General features: G+C 27.1%; 4 protein-coding genes across 9 annotated transcripts; 2 read left to right on the top strand and 2 right to left on the bottom strand.

The window, feature by feature from the left end:
* Window positions 1-1,916: 1,916 nt before the first annotated feature.
* Window positions 1,917-4,712, bottom strand: LOC409806 (integrator complex subunit 12). Of its 4 annotated transcripts, XM_026441799.1 has the most exons (6): window positions 4,542-4,686; window positions 4,382-4,457; window positions 3,469-3,648; window positions 2,860-3,225; window positions 2,658-2,730; window positions 1,917-2,537 (listed from the first exon to the last, which is right to left on the bottom strand). In XM_026441799.1, the coding sequence occupies exons 1-6, from the start codon at window positions 4,652-4,654 to the stop codon at window positions 2,329-2,331; spliced, it is 1,017 nt and encodes a 338-aa protein (XP_026297584.1). In that variant the 5' UTR covers window positions 4,655-4,686; the 3' UTR covers window positions 1,917-2,328. The 4 variants fall into 4 exon arrangements, with proteins under 4 accessions (XP_026297584.1, XP_006559224.1, XP_006559222.1 ...); XM_006559161.3 differs by lacking the exon at window positions 4,382-4,457 and having other exon boundaries at window positions 4,542-4,712; XM_006559159.3 differs by lacking the exons at window positions 4,382-4,457; window positions 4,542-4,686 and adding an exon at window positions 4,037-4,365.
* Window positions 4,713-5,285: 573 nt separating this feature from the next.
* Window positions 5,286-10,734, top strand: LOC551349 (protein BCL9 homolog). 2 transcript variants are annotated; one of them, XM_006559158.3, is made up of 7 exons: window positions 5,286-5,644; window positions 5,741-5,979; window positions 6,055-6,337; window positions 6,446-6,804; window positions 6,884-7,346; window positions 7,618-7,789; window positions 7,865-10,734. In XM_006559158.3, exons 1-7 carry the CDS (start codon window positions 5,359-5,361, stop codon window positions 9,672-9,674), a joined length of 3,612 nt encoding a protein of 1,203 aa, XP_006559221.2. In that variant the 5' UTR covers window positions 5,286-5,358; the 3' UTR covers window positions 9,675-10,734. The 2 variants fall into 2 exon arrangements, with proteins under 2 accessions (XP_006559221.2, XP_623749.3); XM_623746.6 differs by having other exon boundaries at window positions 7,582-7,789.
* Window positions 10,735-10,856: 122 nt separating this feature from the next.
* On the bottom strand, window positions 10,857-14,558 carry LOC409350 (zinc finger Ran-binding domain-containing protein 2). The gene is made up of 8 exons (XM_026441803.1): window positions 14,046-14,558; window positions 13,473-13,525; window positions 13,233-13,314; window positions 12,627-12,945; window positions 12,246-12,337; window positions 12,144-12,185; window positions 11,929-11,991; window positions 10,857-11,694 (listed from the first exon to the last, which is right to left on the bottom strand). The coding sequence occupies exons 1-7, from the start codon at window positions 14,117-14,119 to the stop codon at window positions 11,949-11,951; spliced, it is 705 nt and encodes a 234-aa protein (XP_026297588.1). The 5' UTR covers window positions 14,120-14,558; the 3' UTR covers window positions 10,857-11,694; window positions 11,929-11,948.
* A 1,288-nt stretch (window positions 14,559-15,846) lies between these two features.
* On the top strand, window positions 15,847-17,831 carry LOC726196 (ubiquitin-fold modifier 1). Of its 2 annotated transcripts, XM_001120363.5 has the most exons (4): window positions 15,847-16,041; window positions 16,201-16,257; window positions 17,493-17,623; window positions 17,714-17,831. In XM_001120363.5, exons 1-4 carry the CDS (start codon window positions 16,037-16,039, stop codon window positions 17,782-17,784), a joined length of 264 nt encoding a protein of 87 aa, XP_001120363.1. In that variant the 5' UTR covers window positions 15,847-16,036; the 3' UTR covers window positions 17,785-17,831. The 2 variants fall into 2 exon arrangements, with proteins under 2 accessions (XP_001120363.1, XP_026297585.1); XM_026441800.1 differs by lacking the exons at window positions 15,847-16,041; window positions 16,201-16,257; window positions 17,714-17,831 and adding an exon at window positions 16,264-17,285 and having other exon boundaries at window positions 17,493-17,603.
* The last annotated feature ends 1,362 nt before the right edge of the window (window positions 17,832-19,193 follow it).

Here is a 19,193-nt window from a genome sequence, read left to right as displayed (position 1 = left end):
AATGAAATAAAATATTATATTTCTATTTAAATATAAAAAAAGTCTGTTCTAATAATTATTATAATATAAAAATATAATTACAACAAAAATATTCACGAATACTATTTCTTTCATAGATTAAGTAATATATTTTTAAATTATTATACATTAAAGTAATATATTGTACAAAACAAATAATGAAAATATTTGGTGATAAAAAACGATAATTCGTATTGTAATTAAATCGTTATGCATAAATGCGAACATATTAACGATATAATGAATTATAATGAAAAATAAATAGTAAAAAAATCCCTGATTTGTGGATGATACGTTTCTAATTGTATATATTCAATAAAATGTTCATTATATTGTCATTATTATTAATATCAATATTTTTATATTATCGAAACATGTAAGAGTTAGTAAAAAAAATAGTATATATTAAAGAAGCTATTGGAATTGTAAAATTGACTTGGAATTTTTTAAAGTAGGTTTATACATTATTCGAATAATGTTATATAACGTCCATAGTAAGGATCGATGTTTTTATTACGGTATATTAAACTCTTTTATATGTGTATATTATTTTACATAGCACAGATTGACGTATATTAATATATTTGCACATATATTCCTATATACATACATTTTGTCTGTACGAGATAAAAATTAGAAGATTTCTCTGTGTGATTTACATTTTTAGCAATTAAAATATTAATTTCCAAAAATTATAGTTCAAAAATTATTATGTAGAATATCTTGTATAATACGTGAAGAACATAATATGTTCGAACGCAATTCGAAAACTGTAATATGCTACATTTTTTAATGTATATTGTACACATACAAAATTTTTCGATGAAATTCTGTTGTTTCCTTAAAGCATTTAAAATGTCCTAATATTGTATAAAATATTTGTATATTAATGAAAAAAATATTTAAAAAAAATTGTACTAATAATTAATTTTAAATCGAAAATACTATTAATTATTTTTCAAATTATTTATCAATTTGTTTAAAACTAATTGAATACCACAAAATTTAGAATAAATAAGCATTAATTTTTATTTATCTTTTAATATAATTAATATAAAAATATTATTTATTACTTAAAATATCGAAGAAAGCTAGTCTCAGAATTTGTGACATTTAAATATTTTCAATATATAATTACGAAAAGTATATTGACATTTAATATTGAGAATTGCTTATGGTATAGCAGAATTTCTCGACAATTTGTACTCTCGACAATTGACTCCATCCATCTGAAAAGCTTGTCAATTCCGCATTCAACATATGTATTGTATTGTAATTAATGGAGGAAATGTTCAACGGTTTTATGAATTAGTAATGTCATGCTTCGTAGTATAGATGATTCCAAACATCATGTCAAATTTAAGATTATTCTTTGTTAAGCTTCCGAAAAAATGGATGGGGGGAAGGAGAGTAATTGTTCCCTATAAGAATAGCTTAAATATATTTAACTCGGGAACTATGTAAGAAAAAAATATAAAATGGGCTCATTTTCATTCCCATGAATTTTTGAATGTATCTTTTGTCGTTGTATATTATAAGTGAAGAGTGCAATGTATGTATGAATGTAATACTGCTTTATTTGTGCGTATGTTGTGCGGATGTATGTTGAGCGTATATCTATTAATATACGCGTATAGATGCAATCCCGAAAAGCCCTATGTAAATAGAATTCAACCCCCCCATCTCGCATACAAGTAGATTATAAATAATATTCGAGAATGAAATGACTCTTGCTAAATTTTCAATGGGATGTAGGGATAAACAAATAAGCATTTGAAAAATTGCAAAAATATATTGGTATTATAAATGAATTTGTAAAATTTATTTTGAAGTACCCATAATTAATGTCATTTTTTTTATTTTAGGTTTTTTTGAAGTTTTATAAAAATTCAATTGCATATTTTGATTTATATATTTAAATTAATGTATGTTTGTACAAAAAATTATATTTTTTAAATGTTAAATGTTATAATATCAAATTACATTGCGTCACAATTTGTTATTTCACAACAAATTATATTAAAAAAAATTATTTAAGTATTTCTAACGAAAATATATAATAATATAAAAAGTAAAAATCTTAGTTAGCAAAAAATCGGGAATTACTGCGGTATGAAATATTAACATTATTCGTTCAAAGATTATACTATTTTTGATAAAATATATCGATTTTAATATCAGAATATCTAATTAGCATTATTAATTTTAAAGATTTTCTCAATTAATTAATCAACTTGTAACGTCGAAATTATAAAATTTGTTTAAGTCTTTTACACATTATAAAATATTGTCATAATATATATAAGTGCTTCATTCTACACCTGATTTGATTTTATATACTAATGGTTTTTCCTGAGATTTTGTTGAAGACAATGCTGGTGAATTAGATGAAGAATTTTTTTTTGAACTTTGAGTAATATTTGTGCTTCGTTTATCCTGTTTAGCTTTTTTCATCATATCTTTTAATCTTCTATCTGCACTTATAATATGAATATTTGGTGTTATTTTGTTTCCACCACCTATTTAAAGAAATAGTAGCTGTTTTTTTTCTTTCTTTGAATATACAATAAATTTTTAAAATTTTTTATAAAAAAGAAATTTTTTAAATATATTTTTTAATATTATTTTCGAAAACTTACTTAAATTGGATTTTTTTTGTTCTTTAGATTTATTTTCTATCACTGTTTTTGGTGAACTCCTTTCTTTTGAAACCTATAAATTAAAAGAAAAATTTATTTTCATTTCATATTTATTTTTTTTCTACAATTCTTTAATACAAATCAAAAATATATTTTTAAATATAAAAATATAATAAATTATAATGTGAGTGAATACACACACCTGAGATTTGGAACAGTTTGAACAATACCACACCAATCCTGGTACATCTATTTGAGAATCTAAAATATGTGGAACATGACATTCTTGGTGATATAAGGAATGACATTCTAAACATTCAACAAGTCTGTTTCTTGCACCAACATCCATTCCTTTGCAAATTACACATGTCAGATCATCTTCTAATATTTCTAATGCTAAAGTATTATCAGTCTGAATAATATCAGGTGGTGTGTCACGAGTTGGTAAATTTACAGGAGAATTGTTTTTGCTTGATTTACTTGAATGTTTGGAAGAAGAAGAAGAGGAGCTTTTGCTCTTTTTACTACTGCTGCTATGGTCACTTAGTACTGGTTCCTCCATCATATACTAAAAACAGAAAATTCAAAAGATAGAAATTCAAAAAATGAATGATAATGATGGTGCATACAGAGGGATCAAATACTGGATATCTTTTTACGTGAATGAAATCTCCTATGCTTCATGAGTGCCCTGATATCAGAACTAATTCTGTAAGTATAATAACTTAATTAATATAAAACACTTTGATTTACTCTTTTTTTCTTGATAACCCTCAAAATAATGTGTTTAAATTAGTTATTATCTAATTACCTTTTTGTGTAGTACATTCGATAACATTTTTGATGGTCCATACTTTTGTTTGATTGCTTCATCTAGAAGAGCTCGTAATTGTTCTGCAGAATCTTTATTAGTGGAATGTAAAAGATGTAAACCCTGTGTAAATTGAGGATCTAACTCCAATTGTGACATTTTTATATGACTTACTTTAATCTGTAAAATATAAGATAATTACATGACAAATTTTTAAATATAATAATACAATATATACAATATATACAATAATACAATATATAATTAAATACAATAAAAAAATAAAAAATATATAAATAATAAATTTGTTAATAAAATAAATATCTGATTAAATATTTTTTTCATATCACATAATATTTAAACTATAATTATTCAAAATATAAAAAAATTTTTTAAAAATTCTAGGTTATATTTACTTTATTAATTATTTATTTAATTATATTAAATTGTTTCATTTTTTTTAATATATTATAGTTAAAATTAAATTTATTACTATTATAAAAAAGTATATATGAAATATAATCAATTATAATCATATATCTAATCTTTAAGTAATATGAAATCTTACACATTTAAATGTATACTTAAATAACATAACATCTATGTTAATTTGCATTAAATAAGCCATGTAATTAAAAAATAACACAAAAATTTAAATTTTTCATTTCATATTTTTTCTAAATAATATTTATGAAACATTGATAATTCATTGATGATTTATATATGTTTAAATTAAACATTTATATAAACACAAATACATTATTTATTTAGTCAAATTTTTAATTTTTTTTAATGTCATTTTATATTTTAAAAATACCGCTTGCAAAATATTTCTATACATATGAACTGTATATTATACATAAAGTAAAAAATAATGAAAGTTAAAGAACATGCACATAGGCACTGCTATTACTTGATTCGTCCCTGGTCTCGCGTATTCCAAATTTAATTTTACAGAGTTTTGATTCTGCGTTAAATAAATGCAGCCTCTGTCTAGGGAGATATTATTGTGAATAAAAGTTTACTTTACTAAAAGAATAAAGAAAGGTATGCATTTAGATATGAATACTTACGTTAAAGCTTCGAAAGAATGGTGAAAATACAAGCAAAGAAAGACCAAAATAGTAACCCTGCAGGCGATCAAGTGTAAGGAACAAGTCAAGTACGCCTGGTGTGCTCTTTCCATCTTTTTCTATTTATCGGAAAAGGTATGAACGCTTCCTTCTCGAGGCGCGTTAAAACGATGTCTAACTTTCGACGGGCAGTTGGCAGCCGTGCGTAAAAGAAATAAATAATCAAAGCGACCATGAAGTGACAAATAAAGTTGGAGAACAATGCTCGCGAATGGCAAAGAAATTTGAGTGCAGCGTGCATTGGCCCCTGTTCTATGTTTTGGATACATCTTTTGTGGTTACAACGTGGTGTTCTGTACAACATTAAAACTGGAGGTACGCTATGTACTCGCCGCAGAGACGGGGCTGACATTTAGATATTTTCTTCATCCCGATACCTTTGTGGTACTGGTCTTACTTTCATATTCTTATATCAGTCGCCCGCTGACAACCGTGATTCCTCCATGCGTAGGAATCCGATTCTGCGGTTAGCTAGACTAAATGACTAAAAACGCGCTGAATCGGCGGTCACCAGAACTTCTATCATCGGAGAAATAATACAGATTCACAGAAACATGCCTTCCTCCAGAGTGCTATTATACATGGTTTTTTAAGGACATGCTTGCACGGTACCGGTCAATGATATTTCGTTGTTAACCTCTACTATTGTTTCGAATGTATTGTTACACCGCATGTTGCGGATGATAGTGGCCATGTGTTTAATCTTTATTCACTTGAATAAAGTCTGACAGGATAATTTATCCAATAAGCTTCAAACATGAAAACAGAAAAAAAGCCCAACGAACCAAGTTGTGTATCAACCACTGTTGTTAAAGAGGAACCTGATACGGATCCAGTTAAAATCAAAGAAGAGGGTTCCGGAGGTAATAATGATGATACAACTGGAGAGGACACAACAGAGTGTTCTAGGGATCCTTGTTTGGATCCTTCTAATGGAGAAGGTACATTATCAGGGGAGAATCAAAATAATAGTGCAAATCAACCAATTCTAAATTCAGTGAAGCAAGAAGGTGATCATAATAATCCCACGGATGATATACCTGGTAAATATAAATTTAATTTTTATATTCTATTAATTATCTATATTTTTAATATCATTTAACATTTTTTTTTATTTTATTTCATTCATTTTGTTGTAGATTGTAGTGGTAATGTGATTACTGCAGATGGTATTCAGCCATTAGTTAGTAATGTTCTTGGAAAACAGATGGGAACTAGTACAGGAAGTGGTGAAGCTCAGTATATGCAACAACAAAGTCAAATTTTTGTATTTTCTACAACATTAGCAAATAAAGGTGCAGATGCAGTGTTACAAGGGCAATATCCATCAATTATTGCTTATCATTGTGCACAACCAGGCACTAAAAAGTATTTAGAAGTATGTAATTAAATTTTATAAAAAAATTTACATTATTTTTATGTTTATTAATAGAATGCAATATTATTATTTCAGAAACATCCAAATAAAGTAAATCAATTCCGTCAAAACCCTGCACAATGGTTAAATAATCTTGCAATGATGAAACAAAAAACTCATCAAGGAGGTACAAATAATTTTCAAAATGAACAACCTCCTGATCTACCGGCTCTTGATCCTAATGCTCCTCCATTCTGGAATGAACAACCTAATCTAAGAAATTTAAATGGTGGTAATACTCTTGGCAATTCTGAACCATCATTGGATGATGCAAATATAGATGTGCCTTGCCTTGTACCAAATTCACCTGGTAATTCAGGTAATAATATGTAGTTTTGCATTTTATATTATAATTGAAAAAATTTTCATTTTTTTAATGGTATTTTTTTGTGTATATTTCATATTAGAACTATGTCTTTTATTACAGCAAATCCTCAACCTCCGAATAATACTACAATGGGTCATAGTCCTAATTTATTAGGAGGTACTACCAGTCCAGGTCCAGGCAGTTTACAGCCATCTTTACAAGGTGTCAAAGTTCCAGACGAAAATTTAACTCCTCAACAAAGGCAACATCGAGAGGTTCAATTAGCAACTATTAGGAAAATGCAAATGATGTTATTTCCTGAACATAAAGAAGAAACTACTAATACACTAGATGCAACACAAGGAACAGCGGTATCAACATGTCCTCCAACAAATGTTCCTTCAGTTGTACCAACTCAATGTCCTCCAACTATGGATTGGCATAAATTACAACATCAATTTCTTGATGGAAAAAATAAGGTAAAATGATTAAAAGAAACAAAAATATTTTTAAAATATTAATATATTAATTTAATATAATATATTATTTATATTGCAGACCAGTGTTGGAAGTCCTGGAACAGGAGTTCCATTACGAGGTGCTAATATGGTAGGAGTTCCACGTAGTCAAGGACCACCACCACCATATCATCAAACAACTCGATCTGCGAGTGTGCCAATTGCGATACAAAGTCCAAATCCTTCTTCACCTAATAATCCAACTAGCAATTTGTCTCTACCATCACCTCGCGCAAGTTCAGCTCTAAATTCACCTGCAGATTGCAATAGACAATTTCAACTCAGTAATCAGAGAACTAGCCATCTACAAGGACAAAGTCCAACAAGTCAAGATTCTCCAAATCCAACAGTTGGGAATGCAACAGCTGTATCAACAACGAGACTTAATCATAGTAATCCAGGAACGCCTGTTTCTCATTCGCATATCTCAACACTTAGTCCTAGTGGAACGACTGCTCAAAAAGATTCTTCTTTAGACTTTCCCACCAGTCAACCTCCAAATGGTAAGATCAAGCAATAAAATAATTATTTTATTATTATAGGCATTTTATTGTAGATTGTATGTTTTAAAATATGTTTAATATATTAAATAACATTTGACATTAAATTGCATTCAAAGGATTTTAATACAACAACTAAGTAACGATGATTATTTTAATTATTATATAAAATATTTTAAAAGTTCACTGCTTAAAAATATTATGCGGTGAATTGATCATGTTATATGTTACAACATAGTGGATGGTATGTTTTGCCGCACGCTGCAATCCTTAGCCCAGCAAAAGCAGCAACATACTGGAGCAGTAAATGCAACAGGTGTGAAGGAAGCAAATCTGATGCCAGTTCCGAGTCCTCAGCAGATTCAATATCTTAATACTTTCGAAGGACAAGAACTAACAATACAAAAACAACCAAATACAAGTTTAAAAGATGGCAATTTATCTACGTAAGTATATTTAATAATTATTTACTTCTTAATATAAATATATGATTTCATATCATTCTGTGCTTTTTTTTTTAGAAACACAGCCAGTAATACAGAGATACCGAACAGAATTTTACCAGGAGCTTTGGATAATAGTAATCAATTTCCTACTAGATCCGAAGGTGCGAGTCCAGTTCAGATGGATATGAATCGCGGCTTTACAGGTTCTTTACACAGTCCACATACTCCTCATACTCCGCATACACCAGGCAATGGTGCTCCACATACTCCAGCTGATCCTGGAAAACCTGGAAATAAATCTAGTGCAAGTGCACAAAGTAGTCCAGCACCGCACAACGCAAATATACCGGATAGTATGGGTCCCCCAAGAACAGTACCAGCATCACCTACTACAAAACCTGATACATCACCGCCATCGACAAAAGATACTCAACAACAACAAACTCAACCTCAACAACAATCACAACAGCAACCGCAACAACAACCGCAACAGCCTTCTCAACAACAACAATCTACAGTTGCAAATCCAAATAATTCTGGAAATACAACAGTGGTGCCTCCTTTGGGAGGTCCAAATGCTCCCTTTCCTTGCGGAAGACCATCTATTAACGTGAGTCAACCTTCAGACAATGTGCCTCTTAATCCCAACAATATCGGAGGGCGACTCGGCAGTTTAACCGCAATGAGTACAAATCATTTTGATCCTATAACTTCCTTAGCTCAGATGAGTCAGCAACTTACTAACACGGCAGCTAGCAATTCATTAGGTAATGAAGGACCTATTCATTCTGGAAATACTGGAATGATGCAATTCGGCAATCCGCATAGTATGCATATGATGCAAATAGGCGGTGAAATGAATGGAAGTTGTCATATGGGTGGTCCAACCAATGAACCAAGCGAAGTAGGAGGAATGTGCATGGGTCTCGCGGGACCACCAGCGAGTTACAGTCCGACAACTTCACATACAGGAAGTCCTGGTGTACCTAGCAAAATAGGTCATCCTATAATGGGACACGGTATGATGAGTAGTCACTCAGGTAATGCAGCAAGTGCATATCCTGGTGGCGATCCTCATGCACCACCGCCAAGATTAATGACAGGTCATGTAACTGGTCCTAGTCCTTACAATGGAGCGAATGTTCAAGTAAAACCTAGTGCTCCGAACACGATACAATATTTACCGGCTAGGCCTAATGTTGGTCATACTCCTAGAGGGCCACCAAGCTTGGACTTCCTTCAACGATTTACAAATCCCTTATCTAATTTAGAATCAAAGATGGGCACACCATCTGTAAATCTTCAGTACTTCCCGAATGGTTGTGTACCAAATAGTATGGGTCCACATAGTGGTATGCCATCAACCATGAGCGGTGGACTTCCTGGCATGGGAGGTTCTCCAAGGATGGACGGACAATCGATGAATACATCTGTTGGGGTACATCCTTCGATGAGACCTGTTGGCAATATGAGACCTCAGCCTAATTTAATGCGAATGCAACACATGGTTGGTGGCGGCGTCTTTCCAGGAGGTTCAATGGATCCAGATAAAGTCTTCCCACCTGACATGGTATCGCAAGTTCCCAGTCAACCAAATCCTGGTATGTACGTATCTGGCAGTAAAGGTAGTCCTATGGGATTAGGACCTCCCCCGGATGCGACTCAGCCATTACCTCCGAGCATGGGTGGTGCTACTAGTAACTTCAAGAATAGTCCTTTCGTCGGTAGTGGTCCAAGCATGTCGGATCCAAATTATGCTCAACAATTCCACAACTTCCAGCAACAACTTTATGCTACCGGGACGAGAGGTAGTGGTCCACCACATCCTAATTTACATCCGCCGCCAAACTCGCATTCGCATCAGCAGTTCTTTATGCCGAAATAAAATGTGTTATCTGCCTGATCGAAGATAAATATCGCGACGGCGATAATTTATGATTGTGGTGGCCTTTTTGTGTCTTTTTTGACCATTATGTTTATTAATCTTGAGAACAATTTCATAAAATGAAATATAAAAATGATCACAAAAATGAACACGCATTTTCGGAGAATGTAAAACTTTATATAAAATTATTGCGTGCAAACTTGTAAAGGATAAAAAAGTCGAATTTGTTAAGGTTCTATGTTGATGTGATGAATAATTATGAAAAATAATTAATGACGTACCATTTTCTGTAAAATGGTTTATCATGACTGGCGGTGGTAACGAGATTCTCGTTCAATTCTTTATTTACGAAGTTGTTTATGTATGTGTTATTATATCGATAAGCGTTTTATTCATAAATCATGACATTAAAGTCTTTAATGTCTCTCGCGTCTCTTAAATCTGTTCCATCGTCTTAGAAAATATCGTTTTCGTATCAGAATTCACTCTGTAAATTGGAAACATTACAAATATCGCGTAGCGTTACGCGAATCATGTAAATACTAATGTAAAATCTGATTTCTTCGTAGTAATCGTTATTTCGTCGATCGGAATATACGGTGATCGTTGCTAGAGATTTTCGTGGATCAGAAAAAAAGAAAGAAAGAATGTAAACAAAAAAAGGCAAAGATTCTTCTCTTCCTTTTTATTCGAATAATTGCTCGTGATAAAATACTGTGCGAGAAATAATGAAGTATTTGAAGAAATGATATAAAAATATGCCGGTGAAAAATTTATCCTTCCTTTTATCACTAAATAATTGAAAAAAAACGCAGTCAAACAAGCTCAAATTCATAATTGTACATATATACGATATATATTCCTGTTGCAACATACTCCTTAAAATAATATTGCCCGTCCCTTATATTCCCTTCACCGATTCCCTCGTGACCAACACTGTGCATAATCATGACCCCACGTAGCGTAATGATATAAGAGAAAAAGAATAATTGACTAAGAACAATTATGTTGTTGATGAATGATTTTTATTATAAATGAAAAATAAAGATATTTACAAGAAGTCAGTATCAGAATTGATCGATAATAAGTTTCGTGATTATTTGAAAACGGACTAGATTTTTTTTTAATCGTTATATTTTTTCTGTCCGTTGAAACTGAATGAAAGTTTTTAAATATGATGAGCTCATAATTTTTTTTTTTTTTTTTTTTTTTTTTTTTTCATTTAAAAAACAGGCTGCTTCCAACTTACTCGGATCTGTGATAGTCAAACAAGAAAATGTATCCTTTTTTCTTCTTTCTGAAGACATCAATACATATCTATATTCATTAAGGAATGATTTTTTAATACTATAATATGTTTATTTAATCGTTAGATGTTATGCATGAAGAAAGAGAAAAAAAAAAGAATGAATGAGAAAATTAGAGAAAGACGAAGCGAGAAAATAAACTAAAAAAAAAATTTTTTTCGAAGCAGCTTGAGCAATATTTTAAGCGATTTAGCGCAAAATGATGAATTTTGTGATAACATAAAGAACATTTCTAAATATGTGACATGATGATAGAGAGCTTTCTCGAAGACTTTATATTTTCAGTTAGAAATAAGATTTCATCTATGTTCATAATTCAAAGTTTTTACAACGAGTCGTGTAACATATCATCCATAAAATTATGTCAATATTACAGATTTCATTCTGTTTTTCTGTTTTTTGTTTTAATTTCATTTACTAGAGAAATATTCTACCTGCGCCAAGTATTTTACGAATTTCCACATTACTATGCAATATTTAGGACAATATTGCGCAAATAAGTAACCTACATTTCACTCTCCATCCATTGAGTCAAATGAAGCTATGAGCTCAGTCACGAAATGTAAAGCTTATTTGTAATCGATTCCCCTTGCAATAAGTTGTATATATTGTTCATCACTTTATCCAAAGGTGCTCACTAAATCACTAAATTTGTTGCGTTGTGTTATATCTCTTGTTGTCGAGAATTTGTCATTCTTGAAATTTCGTTTCACCTGTAAAAAAATCATTTATTTAACAAGTATTGTATTATGAATTTCTTCAAATTTGTTGAATCTATTTCTTCATTCATCTATGCCATTATTCAATTCAACATTTATTGATTTACAATAAGGGATACGATAATACTGTATCTAAGAAATTTTAAGAGAAAAGTGTTCAACAATTTCATTGATTAATATTACGATTCATTGTTGCAACCAATTTTATACCCGAAACCTAAGTCAAACCTTTCCTTCTGCACATATTTTCATTGACTAGATGTTCCCGAATCGCGCCAGTCATCTTTGTCTCTGCGAAAAAAACATGCTTATATAAAAATAATATTTTTACAATAATTATATAATAGTATTCTTATCCATAATTATTTTTATTATTGATTTAATAGAAAAAATTTACTGAATGATTTAAGTTTTTTAATTGTATCATTATTTGTTATTGTTACCTTGATTGTTGTTCTTCTGAAGATACAGTGCTCCCATTTGTACTGAAAATTAACAGTATGTATTGTATTCACTACAGAAGTATTAATCATGTGAAAATTTACTTTTTCTTAACTGCAAAGTCATCCCATTCACTAAGATCATATTTAGATAAATCACCATCTTCTTCATCATCTTCCTCTTCTTCATCTTCATCCTAAAATTTAAATATGTGTGTGTGTGTGTGTGTTCGCGCGCGCGCGCGCGTGTGTGTGCATGCGTGTGCGTGCGTGTGTGCGCGCGCGCGTGTACGTACATATGTACATACGTATGTATGTATGTATGTATGTATGTATGATGTATGTATGTATGTATAATGTATGTATGTGTGTATGTATGATGTATGTATGTATGTATATATATATTATATATATATATATATATACATACACATATACTATATGTATATAATATTTTCAATTTTCACTAAAAGTATATTCAATTACATTTTGATCTTCTTCTATTTCGTTTCTATCATCTTCATCTTTAGACTTATTACGTGGTGGACTGCTATACCTAGAATCTTTGGAATCGTCATCTGAACGGTTTTCAATTTTTCGTTTCTTTCTACGACGTCCAAATTCATCGTATTCGTCATCATCGTCTCTCCTTTCTTTATATTCAACAACTCCTCGGTCGTTATATCCTCCTCCATATCCTGTACGTTCTTCAATTTCTCCAAATTTTGGTGCATTACACATATTACATTGTTGTCGTCGAGCCCAATTTACGTTTCCACATTTACTGCACTGCCAATCATCAGCACTAAAAATAACATAAAATAAAATTGTTTATTTACTCTGTATCTAGTATTTACTTATTGTACATATTTTATAAGAATACTAGATATATTGAAGTTAAAGAAAGATATACAATATATTGTACAACTCTGTATATTATTAAAATCAAAATATCAATTTAAATAAAACTGATTAAATTAAAATTTTTATTATATTATTTCTGAATATTATTTTTAAAATATTTATTTCATATGTATAAAATAATTTATGGATATTTTTTTGTATTATATTCTTATTATTTTCATTATTTACCTAAACAAACCTCTACTTTTTTCTGCAGCTGCTTTGCCAATTTCTTGTCCTAATTTTTTTTTCTTAGGACATTCTCCCCTGTCTGAATAAAAAATATCTTGTTAATTATTATATGAAATTTTATGTATTCTATAATGTTAATAAAGCAATACTAAAATTGCAAAGATATATAATTCATGAAACATCATTTTAAAAAAAATTATATACAAATTATACATTACCATATTAATTTTTATATACCTTTTCCACATCGATTACAAGAATTTCTCCTTGCAAAATTTACATTGGCACATCTGAAATATTAAACATTATCAAAATATCATTATATATCATCTTATATATCATTAAATTTATATAATTTTATCTATTTTCATATTAACATTTGTTATTTTTATAGATTTAATAGATTTACATTAATATTTTAAAATCTAAAAATTATATGAATAATCTTTTTAAATTAAACATTTTTTTATTTTCTTTATCAAATATTATAAAGTATAAATGTAATATAAATAATAAAAATAAACTATTAATATAATTGATATATTAATATATTCATTAAATTTAATTAATTAAACAATACATTTATTCATATTATTCATTTAAATTTTATTCTTTTTTTAATTAATATTTTTACTAAAATTTTTAAAAAATAACATTATATATCAAATGCGTGATTTATAATAAAATTTATGCTATTAGTTAGTTGTGTTACTAATTAAAATAAATATTACGATTGAATATAAAATTTAAATATAAAACGTAAGGCTGATTTTATACAAGATAATGTTATCTTTAAAAAAATCTACGTACTGAGAATCGGGACAAATCCAATCCCCATCATTAATATTACGTTGATTTTCGTCCTCCACTTTATTATTATCCATTTTGCACTTGGCTATATTCTCTGTATATAAGCTTGAGAGCTAATTTATCAAAGTTGCATGAAACTTTGCGGTTTGTTCTTCTTTAATAATTGTATCTAACCTTTATAATTCGTTTTTTACTCTTATATTGTTTAAATCATATGAAAAGAATTAACTTTTCTCAGATTTTATAAATGTGTAACTTATTAAAACACATTCTACGCGCTACTATCTATTGCATTGTATCGTAGATATAAATTAATGCACCGAAACTATGGAGAACACACTAATGCAATATTAACGGCACAATCATACTACTTACGAAGCGATAAGCCGTAACGTGGCGATCTCAAAAATTTGATCATGGAAAACTTTTTATTTGGTTGATAAAAAACACAACAATAAAGATAACTATTAATTGACATTGATTAATTCTATTTTTTCATATAATTATTATAATCAAATATTTAACGTATGTAAATTGTACTCATTATAGTATGTTTTTAATTGTTCACTAGTCACAATAATGTATTAATTTATTAAATAGAATAAGAGCAAAAAATATTTTAATTGAAAATATTTAAAAAGAAATTATATATATATGTATATATATAATAAAAATTGTATCTTTCACATATATATATAAAAAATATATATATAAAGTATGCAAATTGAATTACATGATATACATCATAAATTGCAAAAATTATATATTATCATAATGAACATAGGCATGTAAGGTATAATATTTTTAATCGAATAGTTTTAAAGAATATTTTTAATGCATTTAAATATCTTGATTATAAAAATTTTTATATTTTTCAATTTTCACTATTTAATTATTAAAATTATGATTAATAAGATCAAATATATTAAAAAATTGAATTGAATTCATTATATTTTTAAATTAATTCTTAATTTTTTTTTGAATACTTCGTTTCATTATATTTATTAAAATTTTTTCAAATTCATTATTAAAAAAATTTATTAAAATATATGAAATATTTATTTATAAATATTATATAATATATTTTGTATTAAAATATAATAATATAGAAATGAGAGAATTTTTGACTAAAATATAATGGTTGATTTTTTTTATAAATACAGTTGTTATAAATACAGTAATACAGTGTAATACAGTTTTTAAATTTTAATAAAATAAATTATAATTATTTTAATTATTAGTTATTTATTTAAATAATAAGATTTTTAAATATTTTTTTTTAATAAACTTAAGAAAATGGTATAATAATATCTAATTTTTACATATGCGTATTATACACACGTATATTATATGCCGCTTATTTCATGTAAAATGTTAAATGCAGAGTTGTTAGACTTGCCAGTATACGAGACAAAATGGTCGACAGTGATGTAAAAAAAGGAGAATAGCAGTATTATATCATATACTATATTATATATATGATTAGTATATTTTTTTTATAAAATTTGAAAAATTTAAAAGAAAAGTAGTAGGAGAAAAGAAAAATAATTATGACTTATAACTCAGTAATGGCGTTTTTAATGAGTTAAATATTAGAGATAATATAGATAATATAGATGAAATGCCTATAATGAAATCACGAAGATGGTGAAAGAAAAAAAAATCCCTTGTTAAGAGATGAAAAGCTTTTAATAAAATTCCAAATAAAATTATGTGATTATAAGATGAGATTTATTATATTATAATGATTTCTTTATCGAAATCATATAATATAATGATATATATATTGCTCTCTTACTTTTTTATTTTATACGTTACCAACTATTTTGTTCTGCATGCTGGCAATTCTGATTGAATTGAATATCTTATATTGCATAGTAGAAAATGCTCAACGTCTGATTGAGGTTAATGTTTTTTTCAAAGTGAAATATATATATGAATAATCCACTTTTTGATAAAATACTATTTGATAATTATCGATAAATATAATTATGGCGTACGTATTCTGATTTAAAAAATCTTCAAAAAGATAACATAAAAAAAGATTATAGACAAACCATGATTTTAAAATGTGTATACAGTTTTCTATAAACATATGTTTTTATAAAAATTATTCAATTTGATAACTAATAATGAGAATTTTAATTTGTTGCAGGTCTAAAGTTACTTTTAAAATAACTCTGACATCTGATCCGAAACTTCCTTTTAAAGTGTAAGTTTATGATGTGATTTATTATTTCATTAAAATTTTAAAACATATTTTATGTTTACATAAAATAATATGAACATGTCAGAGCATGATTTCCTCGAAATATTGAAAATGTTTAATGCGTTTCTTGTATTCATAGAGAATCCAAATGTTTGCGAAGAAATAAACACTGAAAATGTTACCAAAATTTTCCAATGTGCTCAATTTATTGAAATTACAATTGCTAAAGCATATGAAATAGGCAAAGAAAATGTACTTGATAATAATCTTCAGAGTCATTGGTTGAAAGAAGATAGATCAAATTTATATAAATGTTCTGAATTGAAATATGCCTGTGATAAATTATTAGAAATATATTTGAAAGATACTAATATTTCAACTGATATTATAGATGAATTTTTAAAATTATACATTGAATATTGTGGCATTGATAGATTCAATAATTTTCTTAAACATATATTAATTAATGGAATATGTACAAATATAATTATAGAATCTTTTGAAAAATTGGATATCTCTGCTTCAAATGTACAAGATGAAGCTTTAATTATGTCTTGGGAATTTTTAATTGGCAATAGTAATGAATATGAAGTTTTACAATGTATTCATAAAATGTTTGATGATGGTTTTTATTCAAAATTAATTAAATTTGCTGGTAACTTAGATAATAACAATAAAATTAAACAAATAATAGTTCAACTATTATCAAACAAGCTTATTCAAAATGATGCAAATCTTTGCTTAATTTTTATAAATATAAAACAAACATTACTTTGGAATTTTATGCAAACAAATCCAGAGCTTTATACAAATTTTCTTGATAGTATATTTTATTTTGCACGTCATATGAAACAAATTGAAAATCATTGGATATCGAATTATGAATTTAAATACGAACATCTTGTCAAAATAGTAGAAATATTATTACATGGTCCTACAGAAATTTCAGACATAATATACAACAGAATGAAATTAGTAAAAACACATCCCAATGGTACAATATGGCAAAAAATTGAAAAAGATATTGGATGGTAATAGCATAATCTTTGTACAATCATTAAAAAAAAATGAGAGTTCATATAAAATTAATTACATTAATTATTTTCTATTTATTTTATTATTTTATTTATTATTTATATAAACTCTCATTTTTTAAATCAATATTTAATTTAATTTCTAAATTAAATTAGATTTTTAAAGATTATATAAAATTATATATTATATATTTATAATTGCAGACTTAGTGTACCAGATAACACTCCGTTTACTGCTGTTTTAAAATTTGCTGCAGAAGAATTCAAAGTATCTCCATCAACATCTGCAATAATCACAGATGATGGAATAGGTATCAATCCACAACAAACAGCAGGTAAATTTTTTATATTATAGAAAAATATAGGAAATGTTTCAAATATTGATAACCAATTATATTAATAATTATATTAATAATTAATTTCAGGAAACGTTTTTCTTAAACATGGATCTGAATTGAGATTAATTCCTAGAGATCGAGTTGGATATGGTAGATAATTTGCACAAATAAAAATTCATTGTTTATAAAATTTTCATTTATATGTGAATTATTTCTTTGTTACATTTTTCATTAGCAGAAAAAACAAATTACTTTTATAAATTGTACTGTTCAATGGAATTGTATTAATAATTTTTATAAATTATAAATATTCATAATTTTTTATTTTAAAATTAAATCACAAATAATATGAAGGTAAATTTAAAAACACATGAGATACATATATTTGATAAAAAGATTTTATAAGTGAAATACATATAAGAGGTATAAGGTCGATACAAAGGTATATTACTACATGATAAAATTACTTAGCAATCAGTCATAGCGCAATATTACCAAGAAACTTCCTGTTGCAATCAAAATAATTTTTTAGAATAAGATCCTTAAATTGCAATTAATGTAAACTTATATTAATTATTGAACAATTATCAAAATTAACAATGTTTTATGATAATTTTATCCATTTATTATAATTTTATTACATCTATTATTTTATTTTAAAATATTATAAAAAAATTTAGAAATTTAAAAAATTTTTAAAAATAATTTTTTGAGACATTGTTTTTACATAATTTTTCTATATATATTCTAATTTAATCGTATATATATTCTAATTTATTTATCAAATATATAAAGTATAATAGTTTAAAAAATATAATAGTAAAAAAAATATGGTTAATAAAATATGCAACAATGACGTTTCTTAGTTTTAGAATATTTGAATATTTATAATTATTTAACATACAAATGTGAATTGCGGACGATTAGTAGTTATATATTTTTTTTCAGCAAAGTATTATTTTGTTTTTCTTCACTTTTTTTTCATTTCGATGTTTATAAAAGTTTTATTGTTATTTTTGATCTACGAAAGAAAACATTATATTTCTAATGGTATAAATATATGTGTAATTCATATGTAAGAAATGCAGAGAAAAATATATTTTTTTTAAATGCTTAATATATTTAGTTTATTATATAAAGAACTTAATTCAAGTATTTTTTTCTTTCTTTTAATTGTTGTATGAACTTTTGGCACCTTCAATTTCTTGTGAGTGATAATTTTATTTATAATTTATTCTTATGTAATAAAATATAAAATTGGAATGTTATTTGTTTTTAAATCATTGAGCAAATAATAATCATATTTTTTGTCAATTTCATTATTGTATTTATGACAACTATAGACTAAAATTTCTCGAAATAACACAGCACCATCAGATTTATTTTTTTTTATATATGATTATTAAATTATCGATGTTCGGTAATATAAAATTAATATAAAGGTATAAAATGTGCGTGATTACATGGAAGCGTAAATTCCATGTTTGCTTGTAGACATATTTAAAAATTATTACAAATGGAGGGATCTTTATCTTTATTTTTATTTATACAAAATTGTTTATATAAA

Source organism: Apis mellifera, linkage group LG7 (genome assembly GCF_003254395.2).
Source record: "Apis mellifera strain DH4 linkage group LG7, Amel_HAv3.1, whole genome shotgun sequence".
In the NCBI taxonomy this organism is placed as follows: domain Eukaryota; kingdom Metazoa; phylum Arthropoda; class Insecta; order Hymenoptera; family Apidae; genus Apis; species Apis mellifera.
This window is presented reverse-complemented; position numbering and strand designations above follow the sequence as displayed.

Excerpts from the sequence above, each read along its gene's own strand:
- LOC409806 (XM_026441799.1), bottom strand. The coding sequence starts at position 4,654 with ATGGAAAGAGCACACCAGGCGTACTTGACTTGTTCCTTACACTTGATC. Across the intron at positions 2,731-2,859 it reads CAAACTGTTCCAAATCTCAG|GTTTCAAAAGAAAGGAGTTC; the intron begins GTGTGTGTATTC and ends TTTAATTTATAG. Across the intron at positions 2,538-2,657 it reads ACAAAAAAAATCCAATTTAA|GTGGTGGAAACAAAATAACA; the intron begins GTAAGTTTTCGA and ends TTCTTTAAATAG.
- LOC551349 (XM_623746.6), top strand. The coding sequence starts at position 5,359 with ATGAAAACAGAAAAAAAGCCCAACGAACCAAGTTGTGTATCAACCACT. Across the intron at positions 6,338-6,445 it reads AAATTCACCTGGTAATTCAG|CAAATCCTCAACCTCCGAAT; the intron begins GTAATAATATGT and ends CTTTTATTACAG. Across the intron at positions 6,805-6,883 it reads TTCTTGATGGAAAAAATAAG|ACCAGTGTTGGAAGTCCTGG; the intron begins GTAAAATGATTA and ends TTTATATTGCAG.
- LOC409350 (XM_026441803.1), bottom strand. The coding sequence starts at position 14,119 with ATGGATAATAATAAAGTGGAGGACGAAAATCAACGTAATATTAATGAT. Across the intron at positions 13,315-13,472 it reads TTGTAATCGATGTGGAAAAG|ACAGGGGAGAATGTCCTAAG; the intron begins GTATATAAAAAT and ends TTTTTTATTCAG. Across the intron at positions 12,338-12,626 it reads AAATAGAAGAAGATCAAAAT|GATGAAGATGAAGAAGAGGA; the intron begins GTAATTGAATAT and ends TTTAAATTTTAG.
- LOC726196 (XM_026441800.1), top strand. The coding sequence starts at position 16,327 with ATGAACATGTCAGAGCATGATTTCCTCGAAATATTGAAAATGTTTAAT.